Below are 18,034 nucleotides of genomic sequence, written 5' to 3' on the forward strand. Positions count from 1 at the left end.
CAACATTGTACATTAATACTGAAGACATGGAACATGTGGAATTATAAAATAAAAAAATAAAATACCCCAAAACATGTTTTACATTTCAGTATATAATATAAATATATTCAAATTCACATGGTCACCTGGAATAGGTTTTCTAACAATCTTGTAGTTCCCAGAAGTGTTGAATACTTGTCAGCTGTTTTTCCTTCATTCTCAAATCATCTCAATTGGACTTAGATCAAGTGGTTGTTGGAGACATAGGTCATCTGATGCAACACTTTATCACTCACCTTCTTGGACAAATAGCTCTTATATAAACTAAAGGTGTGTTTGGGGAATATTGTGCAAACCAGATGGAATTTCATGTCACAAAGCACACCATCACACATCCTCCTTCATGGGAAGCACAAATTTTGGAACTGTTCATCAACCCATTGTACGTCAAAAAAAAGACCCCTCCAAAACCAGAAATCTCAAAATTGGACAATTTTCTACTAATCTAAAGTCCATTTCTTGCGCTTCTTCATCCAAGCAAGTCTCTTTTGCTTGTTGTTCTTTCGACATAATGGTTTTCTTTGTCTCCTCTGAAGAATGGATGTCTGCCAGATGCATCAATGTAAATTGGCGGTATCTGAGGCTAGTAATTCTAATAGCCTCATCCTCTGCAGTTGAGGTAGCTCTCGGTTTTTCTTTCCAGGAACGGACCTTATTAGTGCCTGTTTCATCATAGCATTTGTTGGTTTTAGGTCTGCATAATTCATTGCAATAATACAGATTTGTACAGCAGTTGTAAAAGCACTAATAGGCTATTGACCTTGTACTCACCCTTTTCTCTGCACAAGATAAGCGGTGGTCTAAAGCACATTAACAAGTCAAGTAATGTAACAAATGAACTCTTAACAAGACACACATGTGAACTGAATACCATTTTAGGTGACTACCATGTGAATCCTATGAGAGAATGTTATTTATGAGTTTGCCAAAATAAATGGAGCTACATTGGACAATCTAAAACTGATAACATATTTTGGGTTGTTTTAACACTTTTTCGTTTACTACATAATTCCCTGTGTTCTTTCATACTTTGGATGTCTTCAGTATTAATGTGATTTTTCAACCTGAAGAGCATGTGAGGAGAACATGGTCAGTGGGGTTAAGGTCTTGGATCTTCTTTTTGTCCATCACAGCCCAGTTAGGTGATGCAGAATCAGCCTGATTTTGGTAGAGTGACGTCGTATCGAAAGAGAAGTGTGTGTGTGTGTGTGTGTGTGTGTGTGTGTGTTGTCAGGGTTGCCAGTTTAAATTCCAAACATCACGATTTAGATTGTAATTCAGTCTGGACTGAAATATTGCATTATTTACGACTGTCCACCGCGGAGCCATACGGAAGTCCTAAAAGGCCATGCATTATACATTTTTTTTCTTTCCTGTTTTCTCGTGATCACGAATTAATTGATCCGTGATGCTTGTACGCTTTTATGCCGAATACACAGAAAATTAAAAATAATGTGTTTTGTCAAATTCACGAGAAAATTAAGTAGCGCTAACGAGAAAACAAGAAAAAAAAAAATAGAATGCATGGCCTCTTAGGACTTCCGTACACCCACATGAGTTTGCACACGTCTTTAGAACACTGCAGTGCTTGAGGGGGAAAACACACAATCTGGCAACAAGCTGTTTGCGGGTCAGCTGATTAAAGTGTTGTCAGGACTTTCCAATAAGGTCGTTCGCACCACCGCAGCCACTGGGGCGTCATTACTGCTCGGGGCTCAGGGCAGAACACTGTTTCAGAGTAATTGACTCAGCAGACGCACTCTGGACAGCAGGACTTGCAATTACAATTCAACGTCATATCCATGATCAAGTGAACACTGCACGCAGGGACACCCTCGCGAAGCTCCATCAACGACATATCATACCGCTACCTTCCTCTAAACCAAAGGTAATTACAATGTTTTTTATGGACATAATCTTTAAGAAATATAAAATTTTCGTTCTATTTTCGTTTCCTTCCGTTTTATATTCTTTTCTCGTTTGTCTATTCTAATGTAATATAACTCCCAACCCTCGTTCACGCTTGACATATTCCTGATGCGTTTGTGCAGCCTTTAAAAGAGGCCCCAGGGTCCTACTGTCCACCACAAAACAGCAATCGGTTAACTATCCCTTTAAAAAATACAAACATTATACTACTTCTGTTGTATGTACATATTTTTAAGTGTGAAAGAGAACAACATTTCACGTCCTTATTTTTTGCATAGTCAACGTGACTTTCTTATGCAAACACCTGCTTTTTTTTTGTTGTGCGAGAAAACGCTGTTCATCCAGACGAGGTGCGTTCACTGGCGCACGAAAGTTCGTGTGATTCCAATGTTTAAACAATGACGACACCAGGGCTGCCTTTACTGTCATCAAGTTGGACCATGAAATCATCTTTAATGTCATATATTTATTTGACCAAAATCATTTCAATGCTAAAAAAGAAGGGTTTCAGACATCAACGAATCCTTTTGCCACACAGGGCCTACTGTGATTGGTGTGTGTACACTGTAAAGTGGCCCTCTTGTTAATAATTCACCACCATTATGGAACTGCTCAGTCTGATTTATTTAGTTTAATCTAGATTAGATATCGCACGGAATTGGATTTGCAGAAAGAGAGAGGGGGCTGTTTTATTAGATGTTAACCATACACACTGACATCCTGCTCAGGCTTGGGAGACATAATACAATGATGATTCATGACAATTAGGATTCATATACACTGATTGAGTTTAGAACCAGGAATGGCAGGGTTTTGTCATGGGACATGACATGTGTAGTGTGTTACAGCATCACTATGTGAAGCAAAATACCCAGCATTATCATCTTTATCATAGTCTCATGTTTCCTGTAACAATATTAGAACATGTGCAGTTGAAATACAATTTAATTTTGGGATGTTGGAAGCAGACATAAATATTAAAACTTGACCTTTGTGGATTTTTCAACTATGCACAAATCATCTTAAATACAATTCTTGCTCTCAGGGGTGTTTAAAAATTACGGTTTTATTCCAAGATTAGATTTTCCCGACATCATTTGAAAATCGCAGGATGCAGTTTTGAGATTAAGGGCGAAAGAAAATGGAGTGCAAATCTCAAAAATACTTTTTTTAATGAAAATGTGGGATTTAAAAAAAAAAAAAAAAAAGAAAAATCTTAGGAAATTAGATTTTAAATATATTTTTTTAAATTGCAGGTTATAATTTTAAGATTGAGCCTAAAAAAACACAGAGATCTAAATACAAATTTCGAAAATACAGATTTGATGAAGGTAAAGAACGAACGTGGGATTTTTTTTTTTGTTGTTGTTGTTGGATTTTCAAACCTATAATTAAAAATTTTAGCTTATAGTTTTGACTTTAATAGGAAAAAAAACCCAACAAACAACTAACAACAAAAAAGTCCTTGTATACAAATCACAAAAATACAGTTTTATGGAAAAAAAAATAGTAATTAAGAGAATAAATAAATAAATGTAGGAATGTGGGATTTATATGAAAAAAAGAACAAGCTTAAATGCATTCAACATGCCATACACATTTATGTAACATTCCTGCTCGTAAGGCTTTTAGACTTTAGTAAGATTTCCGGCTGTTATATAAGCAGCTACCAGGCAAACCTATTTGCTTAATAGCGAGTTAGATGCATTATCTAAAACATTTGGTTCAGAGCGCTATTTATATGGTTCTCATTTTTTCGTTTTTAACTCTTTAATGTGCTCCAAATACACTTCATGAATGCAAGTATGGTAGATGACTAACTGGCTAAATGCTGACTAATATATATGAAATTTGTATTTTTAATGTCTATATTTAGGTATTTTTCTGTTATGGTTTTAATACTTAAAAGCAACAACATATAAACACCACTGCCAAAACAATTAATTTTCATAAAAAAATAAAATTGTTGCGCTTTTATTGTGTATACGTATATAAATTAAATATTCATATACTCGTCGATACTTATTCTATCAATTAAAATCGAAACCCACATGTCCAGGAATCCCTTTCCGACCTGTGCCCTGTTGTTAATGTTTATTAATATACAATGTTAAATGAATAAAGGTGAAAGGTTTTTCAGGAACGTGATCCAGGACGTGGTGCACGTCTGCTGAGAAATTATGGGGCTTTTGAAGAAAAGTTTCAGCAGTGTTTACATTCCTGGCTAATCTCGATGTATGAGAAATGAACGGAAAACACGTTTACTTTTAGAGATGGAGTTTTATGCGAAAAACATTTCCCTGTAATGCTTTGATAAAATCTCTCGTTCGACGTGAGTCTGTTTGAAATTTGCTTACAATTTTGGACGCCAAACAAAACATAGAGGTACCTCTGTTTTTAGTTGCTCGGCCATCAATAAAACTTCTAAAAGCGAGAACTGGAAGATTGAGTACCAGTGTATATACCAGTAGTATAAGTACCAGCAGAGGTATTTTGTGCTACGTGAATAGCTTTTACTAACCAGCTTGGCATTAAGCAATCAGGTGTGTCATGGAAAAAACGTATTTAGCTCTGTTTGGTTTTTGCTTGGTCACACACTTGGACTGTTTGTTCTTTGTAAGGTGAGTTGATTGGAATTTAAGTGCTTTAAAAGCGGTTCTTTTTCCCTGATCCAGGGTTGACTGTAGGAGCTCTTGCCTAACTAGTATATGTGTGCAAGGTTTGTACAGATGCTTTATTGGGTCATGTGTATTATAGGAAGAAGTCAAGTCAAGTTTATTTCTATAGCGCTTTTCACAACAGACATTGTCTCAAAGCAGCTTTACAGAAATCAACAGTTAAGGTGAACGGTGTCCATTTATCCCTGATGAGCAGCCGTGGCGACTGTAGCAAGGAAAAACTCCCTTAGATGTTATGAGGAAGAAACCTTGAGAGGAACCAAACTCAAAAGGGAAACCCATCCTCATTTGGGTGACATCGAGTGTGATTATATAAGAAGCTTTGATTCCTCCTCGTGATACTTTCACAGAATACTGATTGCAGTGCCTTTTGCTTAGATTGCCATTGTTGAGTGTGAAATACCACCAGATTGCTGTAATTTGGGCATTTTTATGAGCATGGCAGTGATGGCAATGCTTACATCACACAGGATTTTGGTTTTTCATGCAATTATGAGTGGTGGTGCACAAACAACACAGACTATGTACTTGAGTAAGAGTAAATACATTCTGTAAAATATACTCCAGTAAAAGTACTGCATTTAAACGCCATTAAAAAAAAGTAAAACTTTTAAATGTACTTTAAAATCCAAAGTACTATGATTTATTATGCTATAACGTTCCTATTATTTTTGCTGCTCAGTTTATGTGAAAAAACTCTTAGTTAGATTTCCGGCTGTTATATAAGCAGCTACCAGGCAAACCTATTTGCTTAATAGCGAGTTAGATGCATTATCTAAAACATTTGGTTCAATATGCTATTTATATGGTTCTCATTTTTCCTTTTTTAACTCTTTAATGTGCTCCAAATACACTTCATGAATGCAAGTATGGTAGATGACTGTAACTGGCTAAATGCTGACTAATATATATGAAATTTGTGTCTATAATTTATGTCTATATGTAGGTATTTTTCTGTTGTTGCTTTTAAGTATTAAAACCATACCATATAAACACCACTGCCAAAACAATTCATTTTCATAAAAAAAAATAAAATAAAATTGTTGCGCTTTTATTGTGTATACGTATATTAATTCAATATTCATATACTTGTCGATACTTATTCTATCGATTAAAATCGAAACCCACATGTCCAGGAATCCCTTTCCGACCTGTGCCCTGTTGTTAATGTTTATTAATATACAATGTTAAATGAATAAAGGTGAAAGGTTTTTCAGGAACGTGATCCAGGACGTGGTGCACGTCTGCTGAGAAAGTATGGGGCTTTTGAAGAAAAGGGATATCCAGGGATCCTCTCAGCGCACCATCTATTAGTAAAATAATATTAATGAGTCAAACACTGATTTAAATCTGTTAAAATGATCATTAACCGTGTAAATGAGGCCGCGGGTGTTGCGGCAATTCATTGTCGGGAGATTCTTCTATCATTTATTCCACTCGAAATGTTCTGCTTGCTGTTAAACTGATGCCGAACTGTAGGTAAGTGATTAGTAGATCCCACCAAGCGCCAATCAAAACACGTTCAAAACGGAGCACGCGTCCGATTGGTGGATTGTTCATAAAGAATGATTTTGCAAAATGTAGTATAAGTCAAATATTTGCAAATTGAAATATGTCAGATATGTGATAAAGCTACTTAAGTACAGTAATGAATTACATTGACTTTGTTGCTGGCCACCACTGATTACGAGTAAATCAGCACTAAATATTGGACTGGTGTCAGTAACAATGGCTGCTTCTTTGAAAATTAGCATTACTATATTGCTCCAGTATTTGAAAAGTGGTTACTTGTACATGTGTGTATATATACATATGCATATGCCTGAGTCTAAGACCTTCCTTTTTGAGATGACAACTTTTAATTCATGTTACATATTTAAATGCTATTTAATTGTTTATTGGCACCCCAAGAACAACCCTTAACCTTAGTGTGACTCAGTTACTTGTTTGTTCTCATGACAATGGTACTGTTAAAATTCTTCTGTGTGGTAATTACTGTAATCCATTATGTTATCAGAAGCATGTGAATGTTTGCTATAAATGAGTCAATTCTAGGTTTCTGTTCTCTCTTTTAAATTTTTCCCTTTGTGAGTTTTATCAGCTTGGACTAGGCTGTGCAAGGCTGTCTGAGATAATCAAAAGGGACAGGTTATGGAGCACTTGATGTCAACAGCAGACATTGGCCTTTGGTTCCCACATTAGTTTGTATTTGTGTCGAAATAAATTTTATTTTATTCTTTTTTTTGCTGCCAGGTGAATACTCTTACGTGGAGATGAGCTATGAAAATCCTCCACCATACACAGCCTCTGGTGCCCCTGTTCCGGGTTACCCTCCTGCCAACGCTCCTGGCTACCCACCTCAGGGCTACCCTCCTCATGGTTACCCGCCTCAGGGCTACCCTGCTCAGGGTTTTCCACCCGGTCCTGAGCAAGGACCGTATCCTAACTACCCTGCTGGACCACCAGGGTCGTACCCTGTCCAACCTGGCTATCAGGGATATCCAGTGCCTCCTCAACCAGGGTATGGAGGACCGGTGTATGGGGAGGCTCCCAAAAACACAGGTAAGGCCATGTCAACGTTAATACTTTTTCATTTAAAAACGCCGAAGTTTTGGCCTTTCGTTCACTTGTAGACGGCTTTTTCCAGTCAACGAAAACGCAACTTTTTGAAAACGTTCTCCAAAGTGATAGATAAATATTTTCCATTTCAGCATGGCAGCGTGGACTGCGAAAAGGAGGTTTTTCGAAAAACGATGGCGTGTATTGAAGTCATTGCCCCGACATTTCAAAGAGCCGGAAAGTAAATAAACACCAGGCGAAAATGACGCTGGTCGAAGCGTCTTATGATTTACTTTTACCCAACTTTTGGGAAAAGATTAAAAATGAAAGTGCGGATGCTGAGGGTTTTTAGACGAATACGCCGTTTTCACATTTATCTGGATTTCTTAGTCTCTTTGTTGCTTCAGTGCTTTTGAATTCTGAATTCAAACTCATCAAACGGTGTTCGGGCGATTTTCTTTAGCTAGTATTACAGTATTACAGTATAGTATTACAAAGCATCAGCTGCAAGGCAAATCACAGCAATATATTTCTGTACTTGTTTTAATGTTGCTGTTTATATATTAACTATATAAACTATATATTACTCTATCTATATATCTATATGTAACGACGAGGTAAAACTGCATCATTATGGAAGTCTTCAGTGTCGGCATGTAAGTTTGCTAGTAGTAGAGCAGTGGATTTTTTTTTTTTTTTTTTTTTTTTTTTTTGCTTTGCAGTTCTCATTAATGGGGCAAGCTGTAATTTTAGTTGTTCTTAATCAGTTTTAGAAAGAGGAAGACCTGTTACCTGTGAAAGGAATGACTGGGTTAAAAATAATGAAATTTTGTTCTCTAATGTATAAAAATGTCTGATTGTTTGTCAGGGTTCCACCGAAACTGTTTTGTTATCGATGTGCTGTTACATATAAATAACTCCTAGCGTGGTACCGTCTTTTCTTTTCGCTTCATTGAGAAGTTATATAATCGTACACCCTGTTAGGTTTATTCCTTTGGGTTTTTTTGTCTGCTGTAGTGATCTGTGGTGGGAGTCAGGCAGAATACAAGCATTGAAAGAGCAGACACAATTCTTTGGAATTTGTGGCATTTCTGGTCATGCGCAGAGCTAGTGAAAGGGAAAGTTTATAGGACTGTGGAGAGACGTTGTACGGTTTAGATTCAGTGGCATTGAGTAAAAGACAGGAGGTGGAGCTGGAGGTAGCAGAGCTGAAGATGTTGAGGTTTTCGTTGGGAGTGACAACGATGGACAGGATTAGAAATGAGTTTATTAGAGAGACTGTGCATGTAGGACGTTTTGGAGACAACGTGAGGGAGGCGAGATTGAGATGGTTTGGACATGTGTAGAGGAGGGACATGGGGTATATCAGTAGGAGAATGCTGAGGATGGAGCCACCAGGAAGGAGGAAAAGAGGAAGACCAAGGAGGAGATTTATGGATGTGGTGAGGGAAGACATGCAGGTAGTTGGGGTGAAAGATGCAGATGTAGAGGACAGGGGGTATGGAGACGGATGATCCGCTGTGGCGACTCCTAATGGGAGAAGCCAGAAGAAGAAGGAGAAGCAGAGCTACTGTGTAGAAGTTATGCACCCCCGAATCAGCGCAAAGGAATTCTACGTTTTTATAGAATTAGACGTTTTCGATAGTAAGTGTTAATTATTTTCTAAATTGAATGTTTAGGTTTTATCAGCCTCCTCCTGCAGAAGACTAAAGAGCGGTAAATGTGGGTCGCAGCACATAAAATGCATCTGCTTATAGCTTTAAATAGCAGAAGAAAAGTTGCTTAGGTTGCGGTTTTATCTACTGCTAAAAACCACCAAGTTTCATTTGATTATCAGAGGAAGGACAATGCACTTGCTGTAGCGTTCATTTGCATTAACACGTGCACACACACACACATGCACCCACACACACGCACAGTTGAACTACAGACTTGTCTGAATAAGGTTCTGTTTTGAATATGGTGTGATGGTTATTCTCACTTTTTATGAAATGTCCCTGATGTCTCATGTTAATGCATCTTTCTGTTTCTGAATCGCAGACCTTCTCAAACCTTTTGTTGCCAGGCACTGCTTTATCTGTGAAATAAATTTCACAGACCTTCTCAGGACAGATTTATTGGCACCATAGAGCTTTTTTATTACTGAACTTTCCTTTCACAGGGACAAGCAGACATTATTTCAAGGCTTCCTTGCTTTCTTTTTTTGCAAAAAAAGAAATGTGCACTTTTTTGTTGTTCCAGGAACCGAAGCATTTCGCATCCACGTGAATGATTAATGAGTTGGATAACCCGTGTTAACCCTCCGCATTTTCACAGTGTACGTCGTGGAACAAGGTCGGCGAGATGATTCGGGTGATCAGGCGTGTCTGACCGCGTGCTGGACGGCTTTGTGCTGCTGCTGTCTCTGGGACATGTTGACCTAATCTGTCGAGGCCTCATCTGTAAAGACCCCTTTTATTTGTTTTTATTTTATTTTTTTCCTCCCTTCTCTGTATTTAATGTATGACTACTGCAAAAATAATGATTCACTGAAAGAAAGAGCGATGTGTGTTTGTTTCAGGGATTTTACATGTTCCAGTTTGGATAACTTCTTGTCACACCTTCAATAAATTCAATGCTATGCACTGAGACGTTTGTAGAGATGCGATCCAAGTTCTAGCACTTGTAAACTAATGCTGTTTTTATTTTATGTAGCCACAAAGCGAATGCTTTGCTAGAATATAAACTGTCTACAGGTATAGAAACGAAAGCATGTTTTTTGTTTTGTTCAGTTTAAAGCTATAGGAGGATGGACTGTTGAACATACTATCAAAACGAACATTTCTAACCTTACATGTATACTAAATAAAAATCTTCAGTTTTTGAGCTTTTAGAGTGTTTTTGTTTCCTGTAATGTTTGAATGTTGAATGAATAATAGTGTAGTTTGCACACTGGAGGTCTGTATAGTTGTCTGACCTCACAATGTTATTAAAGACACAATGTCCAAATGACCCCAAGCGTCTCGTAGTCTCACTGAGGAGTTAAAGCGATAGATACAGTACCTTTGTACTGCACTTTAATTGCATTATCTTCTATCATCCAGATAAAATAATTATTGATCGTCCTAGCTGTATAAAATGTTGTTATAGCGGAGATAAATTTCTCCGAGGGTAATTGAATATCACTAAAAGCGAACTGATATTAAGAAAACATTTTTCTTGGTGTTTCCATTTTGCGTCTTCAGTCGTTATGATGTTGCGTATCCGCTTGCATAAGCCGCTTTTAAGAAAACACCATTAGGTCCCCAGAGTGATTAAAGGCCAGAGTGCTCTCGGGTCGTTCCCCCTCCCCAGCGGTGTAACATTCAGCTCACTAAATAGTTCCTATGTGTAAACTTACCTTCTCCTGATCTGTGCTATTTAAAGCTGTAGCACAAATCAAACAGGAGCTTCTGGAAACCTGTCTGTGTGCTCACTTTCACATGGGTGCAGGTTTCATGGAAAAGGAAGTTCAATAACGTGAATGTATGCAGCCTGCCGTACTCTTTGTTTATGTTCGGCTGTTTTTAGCAGTTAGCCAAATGTCAGTCTTTACCACATCAACAGAAGTGTTTACTGTTAACTCTGCAATTATGGTGGCCATATATAGTCCGTATATTTAGTCATGGAGAAGATCCAGGAAAAAGGAAATAAACGCTGTGACGGAATATACGTTCACCAACAACTTGAATAGGAACACCTCTACCCATGGCCGTTTCTAACCTTTTTGGCTAGACAATATGTAAACATATACTGTATATTAAACTACAGCAGAAAAAAACGGTAAATAATTAAAATGCCCAAGGGTGAGGCAGGGGGTGCTCACTGGCACCCCTGACCCCCAGCTGGTCGCACCCTTGGAGACCGCCTAGTTTGTCTATGCTTAGAAACAGTGCTGCCTCTACCCATGTTTGTGCATGAAATGATAAAAACCAATATAAGGCATATTATTATTAGGAGTATCACTCAATGTTTGGATTGAACATCAAACGAAAATGTGGTATGGCTTTCAGTGCCAATAGAGCTGGTTTGTGTTTGTGATTTTCAACACAACAGACTATGATTTTAAACACAATTGTGTGAAAAACAAACATTGTGTCTGTGATGAGAAAAGGCTGTGAAGGGATGGCAGGATGGAACTTAAATAACCATGTTTTGTTAACAACTGTCATTAGCTTGTCTTTTTCCAATCTTCGAAACTCATATGCATATTAAAGCATAAGGGGATCGAAACCTGATGGGGTCTTCTGCTGATGCAGGCTACGTGCCTTAAGGTTGGATGTGTTGTACAATCTGTCCATGCTTTTTTTTTTGCTCACTATGGCTGTAAAGAGTGACAATGCATTTTGTAAATAACTGTTAGAGGAAATACATCAGGAATTTTTATCAACTGATCCTAATGTATTTGTGTTTCTATAAGTTGTCATTTTCTATCTGATTAATAGCCTCTGCTAATATACTGGATAAACCCACATACAGTACTCAAGTATCTTGAGTACCATCAGGTAGCAGTTTAGAAGACTCCCTGCACGCACACATCCGAGTTAAACAGAAACTGAAAAAAGGTTTCCATGGGAGCAGGATAATTAAACGCCATTGCCAACAGCAACAAAATCACATCTCCATGTTGACCTTAAAGAGCCGACTCGTTCACAAACAGAGACCGAACTGCTCACGTGACAGCACGGTGCTGTCCTGAATCACAGCAGGAATTTCATCAATAAATGTTCATCGCAGTCCTCGCTGGATGTACACTTCAGTAATGTAGGTCTGGCTGTGAACCGTAAGATCATTTATTAGAAATTATTCTGAAAATCTAAAGGGTTTAACAATGTGTGGTATAAATGAAGAAACCATGAGCTAACATTAGATTATTCAGTTGTTCTTTTATTAATTATTGCCACACCCTGTGTAATGATTGGGTAGTGATTCCTGCACAATTCCTAAACATTGATGAAATTGAAATGCACAATACAAAGGGTAGTTACTTTCTCTTTTGGACAAGCAGCATTCAGTCAGCATCAGTTGCGGACGGTAATAGATGTTGAGGTTTTTGTTAGGAGGGCCAACGATGGACAGGATTAGAAATAAGTTTATTAGAGGGACAGCGCATGTTGGACGTTTTGGAGACAAGGTGAGGGAGGCGCTATTGAGATGGTTTGGACATGTTCAGAGGAGGGACATGGGGTATATCAGTAGGAGAATGCTGGGGATGGAGCCACCAGGAAGGAGGAAAAGAGGAAGACCAAGAAGTAGGTTTATGCATGTGGTGAGGGAACACATGCAGGTAGTTGGTCTAAAAGAGGCAGATGTAGAGAACAGAGTAGTATGGAGACGGATGATCTGCTGTGGCGCCCCCTAATGGGAGAAGCCGAAAGAAGAAGAAAAAGAAGTTGTGGACAGTAATAAAGTAAATGTTATTTGTTACTGTACTTAAGTAGCTTTTATACGAATCTTAACTTTGCTGTATTTGCATTTAGGGAGACTTTTACTTTACTACATTTTAAAGTCATATCTTATTTTTTTGTTTAACGACATTTTGTGAAATCAGGGTTTTTATTTCAATAAAAACTTCACTGCTCAAGCGCACAGCGAGCCACTAATCAGGGTCAACAGCAAGCAGAACATTTAGAGAGAAATAAATGATGGAAGAAACACGCCAGAACACCTGCAGCCTTATTTACGCAATTAAAAAAAATAAAAAAAATAAATAATAAGGTTTTGGGCTCATGATCATTCGAATAGATATCAATCAGTGTGTATGTGATTAATATCATTCTATTAATAGATTGGTGTGTTGAGAGTAACAGATTTTTTCTTATAAACTGAGAAAAGCAAAGAGTCTTGTGACAAAAATGAAAATTACAGGGCATTATAGACCGCCCTGCTGAAAAGCACAATTTATGCAGTGATGGTTGAGTGAGTGTTGCACTTTTTCGGCGTACCTCTAGTACACAGCAATTCCATCTGTTTTTTGCGTGATCCTTTATTTTCGACAGAATTTTCTCTACATTCTGTAGCCTACAAATTTCCTTGACATACAAATATTCACAGATTACTATTTTAAGTCAAGCGTCACAAAATAGCCACTGCAGGAAAGACACCAAAATAGTATGAAGTCACTCTTAGGAAACATTACGCCTGTGTCACGCCTTTCCTGTTTACAGATCCTGTGGCGGCTTTTAAAACCAAAAATAATGTCATGCTACAATCCCTGTTTCACTGATGAAAGCTTGGAGAATTGACCCGGATGGGATTCCAAATTTATTCATACACTCATTCACACCTAGGGAACATTTTGCATAACCAATTTGCCAACATGCATGTTTTGAAACAGTGGGGAAAAAACTGGGTTACCCTTATGAAACACATGCACCTGTTGAAACTCCATACCCTGGACCAGGTAAAACGCTTAATACCACTTTATTAATAGTTTCCAAAAGTGGGCTTTTTCACTATTTACATTTGGGGTATTTAGCAGACGCACTTGTCCAGAGCGAAGTACAAAAGTGCTTTGAGTCTCCATCAGTGAATAAATCTACACTGGTACGCTAGATTTTTTTATCATAGCAAACTTGGAAAGTGTTAGTTCAAGTGTTCATGGAGATGAAGGTCTTCACCCGTCGCTTGAAGATAGCCAGGGACTCCGCTGTACGGAGATCTAGAGGAAGTTCATTCCACCACCTCGGTGCCAGAACAGAGAAGAGCCTTTAAGTATACTTTACCCTGAGAGAAGGAGGTACCAGTGGAGCAGTGCCGGAGGATCTCAGACAGTGTGTTGCAGTATGAGGAGAGATGAGGTCTCTGAGGTAATATGGTCCTGGCCCATTTTTGGCCTTGTAGGCAAGCATCAGTGTTTTGAATCTGATACGTGCAGCTACTGAAAGCCAGTGGAGGAGGCAGCAGTGGGGTGGTGTGGGAGAACTTGGGCAGGTTGAACACGCGTCGCGCAGCCGCGTTTTGGATCATTTGCAGTGGAGGAATAGTGTTCAGAGGAAGACCTGCCAGCAGAGAGCTGCGGTAGTCCAGTCTCAAAATAACAAGAGACTGAACAAGCACCTGGGCAGCCTGTGAGGACAGAAATGGTCGAAAATTTCGAATGTTGTAGAGAAGAAATCTAAAAGAACATGCCACATTAACAACATGTGAGGAGAAGGACAGTTGATTGTCTATAGTTACCTCAAGGTTCTACGATGGTGCAAAATTTTGTAGTAATATTACAGATATTGTCATAAATAACCAACAGCTGTAAGAAGGAGTGGAACAATTAATTGATATAAAGGAGCCTACACAAAAAGAACTCATGTTAATCCTAATAAGTAGCATGTGTAGGAAAAGTGACCATCTCATGTGGTAACCTGACCTTATCCTTGATCTCACGCACTTCAGTCATACTTTGGTAATACAGTAATCCTCCGCATTACCGCGGTTCGAATCTGGCGCCCACGGTTTATCGCGGAATTGCATTTGCCACATAACTAATTTGTTTGGCTGATTTTCCCGGTCTCTTGTGGATAGCACCAAAAAACTTTTAGGGAATTGTTTTTAAGGAGTTTTATGTTGAAATAATGAAATGTATTAATAAAAGTATCATTATTAATTATAAAATAAAGTAAAATGTGCATACAGTACGGTACTGTAAACATAAAATAGAGTTTTTGGGGTGGCGTCTGTTTATCGAGTTTTTCCGGTTTTGGAATGTAACCACCACGATAAACGGGGGGATTACTGTAAATTGAACTTTGTGTCCCCCACCTTGTGACTGAATTTGACATTGGACTTGGAAGGTCATAAGTTCATATTCCAGCACTGCCAATGCTGGATCCTTGAGCAAGGCTCTTAACCCTTAACTCCTCAGTTGTAAGTCACTCTGAATAAGGGTCTCTGCCAAATGGGAAGGAATATTCATAAGAAGCAGATATTGGGTGATAGCCAGGTATATGAATACTTTTGGCCAAAGTGTAGATTTAATACCGTAAATAGTTATATTTACGGTATTAAATCTACACTATGCCCACAGCACAGACAGAAAACAATAGAGTTAGAGAGATACTGCTTAAATATCATTTAACCCTGTGTGAAAAAAGCTAATCTGGCAACACTGATGATTACACAGTGTTTGGATGTTGTCTGGGACACACATTGCAATGCACCCAGGACAACAACCTAATGTGTTCTAAATGGCCTGATCACAAGCCAAACTGACCCTGTGCAAATCTGTATTTAGTGCTGTTCACTTGTGACATATTAGTTATGGGGAAAAAAACATTAGAATGTAATAATATTATAAAATGTGGTGAGGGAAGATATACAGGTGGTTGTTTTGATAGAGGCAGATGTAGAGGACAGAGTGATACAGAAACGGATGATCTTCTGTGGCGACCCCTAATTGGAGCAGCAGATAGAAAAGAAAAAGCATTTATAAAGTATAAGTATAAATTCTCATTTTCAATAAAAGAAAATGCAATTACAGTATAGAGGATGATCTGTCCTCATCCGCAATTACAGTATGGGGGAGTGGTGGCTCCAGCGGTTGAGGCACTGGGTTGCCGATCGGACGGTCTGGGGTTCAAGCCCCGGTATCGCCAGGCTGCCACTCTTGGGCCCTTGAGCAAGGCCCTTAACCCTCTATGCTCCGGGGGTCCCTTACGAGGGAAATATCAAGGTCCGTGACGTCGGAGTGACGTGGGGCCGCCTTCCCGTGGGCTCACCACCTGCAGGAGGGACCGTAAGGGACGGTGCTGTGAGGATTGGGCAGCAGTCGAAGGCGGGGGCCTGCTTAGACTGCTGCCCCCGCGACCCGAATTACGGATAAGCGGGAGAAAATGAATGAATGAATGAATGAACAATTACAGTATAACACACAGCTACACATACACATTCTGGACTGTGCATAATTGCTTCTTTAATTGGATGAAATTTAATACCACAAACTTACAAAACATTTATTAGGCTCGGATTTTGAGGAAAAAAAACACAATTCGAGTATAAAAATGGAATGGTTTATTTTTGAATTCCCAAACACACACTGTCCGAGTGTGTTTTTACACTAGCCGTGCATCTTGACATCCACTGTGTTGTTTCACAGGCAGAGAGAAGAGATTCTGGTACAGCAACAATAACAGAAAAAGGAAAAAAAAAATCCTATGTCACATGAACTGTTTATGACATTAGATTTTTTGCCGAAGTCACATCCTTAAATAAATGTACACACTGGCTTTTCATCCAGTCCCTCTACTTACTGACAGTTTTACATATATGTATAAGATTAATATGTATTTCACAGTTTCAAAGACATAATTTAAAGTAGAAACAAAAGACACAATATATTACCTTTCTATAACTTCTTTGCTCGACTGCAAATTAAAATAAAGGAAAGATCTTAATGGAGTTTTACATATTATACAAAGGGTCAATAAAAAGATCAATCTTTACGGCGGTTCGTGCTCAGTAGCGAAAATCTCCTCGTGATTGTCTTATAGTGCAAATGTAAAAGGACAGAGCTCTCGAAAGCCACACTTGATATGTACTCCATTGAAGTGTCTTTCACCACCACAACTCTCTTCTGGTACAAGTCTAATCCTGTGGGCAAGTTGTGGGGGATAATAGACTGAAATGAAACACACCAAAGTTTTTGAAGAGATCTTTTAAACAAGTCCTGTGGGGTTTAGCATTGACAGATTTAATACATATACTGGCAAGTGATGGCTTAAGTGACAATCATATTTTTTTGAGGCCTGAGACAGTGACCAACTTTCAGCATGTTTGTTATCTGCTTCGTATGTGTTTGAAAGGTGCCTTGATATTGATGTCAGGCTTGCCATCACTAAGCCCAAAAATGGTCTAAAAGCCTCTGACATCTCTTAAAAAGTCTACCACTGTCTTAGAAAAGAAGTTTGTGTAGTTACAAGTCTTTATATAATCCAGTTATTTTGGCTGCCTGCTGTAGCTGCTTCAAGGTGTATGAAGCCTTTGTGGAAACTGCTGGCAGCTCTTTCTGGATTTGTTTCCTCTGTCCGTGGGAGATGAGGAAATGATGGCTGCAGCAGCCTGGCTCTGTTACCTCTTTCCCATCTCGTTCTGTTTGAGGAACTGGATGTTAGCTCTGCTGTCTGCCAGTTCAGGATACTGTTCCACGGGGAGTATGTAGTAGCCCTCGTAGCTTGGGACTTTCCCCACTGCCAGGAGCTGCTGCTTCTCACTCTCGCTCCATGCTCGGCTCACATCTCTGCCCTCCTGAAGCTGCTGCTGCTCCATAGCCCACGCTCGAGACACTGCCCTCTGCTGAGCTTGCTCCAGCACACGAGCTCGCTCCTTTTCCAGGAGCTCCGTGCCAAGCCCGTAGCGCACGCTAAACACTAACGCTGGCGTGTGAATCTCCACGGTGACTCCGCGCCGTGATCGGCCACTTACTGTCACGTTGACGTCACTCTCCAATGTTCTGTGCCCGCCACTGATCCCTAGGGCCAAAAGGTCGCCGTCAGGTAGGCCAAGCTTTACAAAGAAGTGCCAGTCATGCCTGTCTATTGTGTAGTGCATGCCTTCGAGGTAGATGGCACCAGTGAGCACCTGTGCAATCTTGCGACTGCCCTCACTGGCTGCACTTGTCACAGATGCCAAAACGTGGCCCTCCCGGATAGCCAGCATCATGCCTTTTCCCACAACAGGTGTGCTCGTGCCAAACCAGTAACCAGGCTTGTCTCGTTTAACACGCCAGTGCTTGCTGAGCTGCCTTCCCTCCAAAGCCATAAATGCCTTGTTGTGTCTCTCCACGGAATGCTGTACTCCTGTGAACAGCTGCGAAACGGCAA

General features: G+C 39.3%; 2 protein-coding genes across 5 annotated transcripts in view; one reads left to right on the top strand and one right to left on the bottom strand.

Moving 5' to 3' along the window:
• Nucleotides 1-1,586: 1,586 nt before the first annotated feature.
• On the top strand, nucleotides 1,587-10,196 carry LOC310739058 (cysteine-rich and transmembrane domain-containing protein 1). Its single transcript, XM_083564661.1, has 3 exons — nucleotides 1,587-1,927; nucleotides 6,900-7,208; nucleotides 9,522-10,196. Exons 2-3 carry the CDS (start codon nucleotides 6,920-6,922, stop codon nucleotides 9,626-9,628), a joined length of 396 nt encoding a protein of 131 aa, XP_083420787.1. The 5' UTR covers nucleotides 1,587-1,927; nucleotides 6,900-6,919; the 3' UTR covers nucleotides 9,629-10,196.
• A 5,912-nt stretch (nucleotides 10,197-16,108) lies between these two features.
• tenm2b (teneurin transmembrane protein 2b) overlaps nucleotides 16,109-18,034 on the bottom strand; it is a 331,309-nt gene continuing 329,383 nt past the window's right edge. For all 4 annotated transcript variants that reach the window (XM_083564505.1, XM_083564502.1, XM_083564503.1 and 1 more), the window contains one exon: nucleotides 16,109-18,020. In XM_083564505.1, coding sequence (XP_083420631.1) covers nucleotides 17,283-18,020 — 738 coding nt within the window. In that variant the 3' untranslated portion in view covers nucleotides 16,109-17,282. The remainder of the gene's footprint in view (nucleotides 18,021-18,034) is intronic.

This window comes from Silurus aristotelis (assembly GCF_946808225.1).
Source record: "Silurus aristotelis genome assembly, chromosome: 16".
In the NCBI taxonomy this organism is placed as follows: Eukaryota; Metazoa; Chordata; class Actinopteri; order Siluriformes; family Siluridae; genus Silurus; species Silurus aristotelis.

Excerpts from the sequence above, each read along its gene's own strand:
- LOC310739058 (XM_083564661.1), top strand. The coding sequence starts at position 6,920 with ATGAGCTATGAAAATCCTCCACCATACACAGCCTCTGGTGCCCCTGTT. Across the intron at positions 7,209-9,521 it reads GGAGGCTCCCAAAAACACAG|TGTACGTCGTGGAACAAGGT; the intron begins GTAAGGCCATGT and ends GCATTTTCACAG.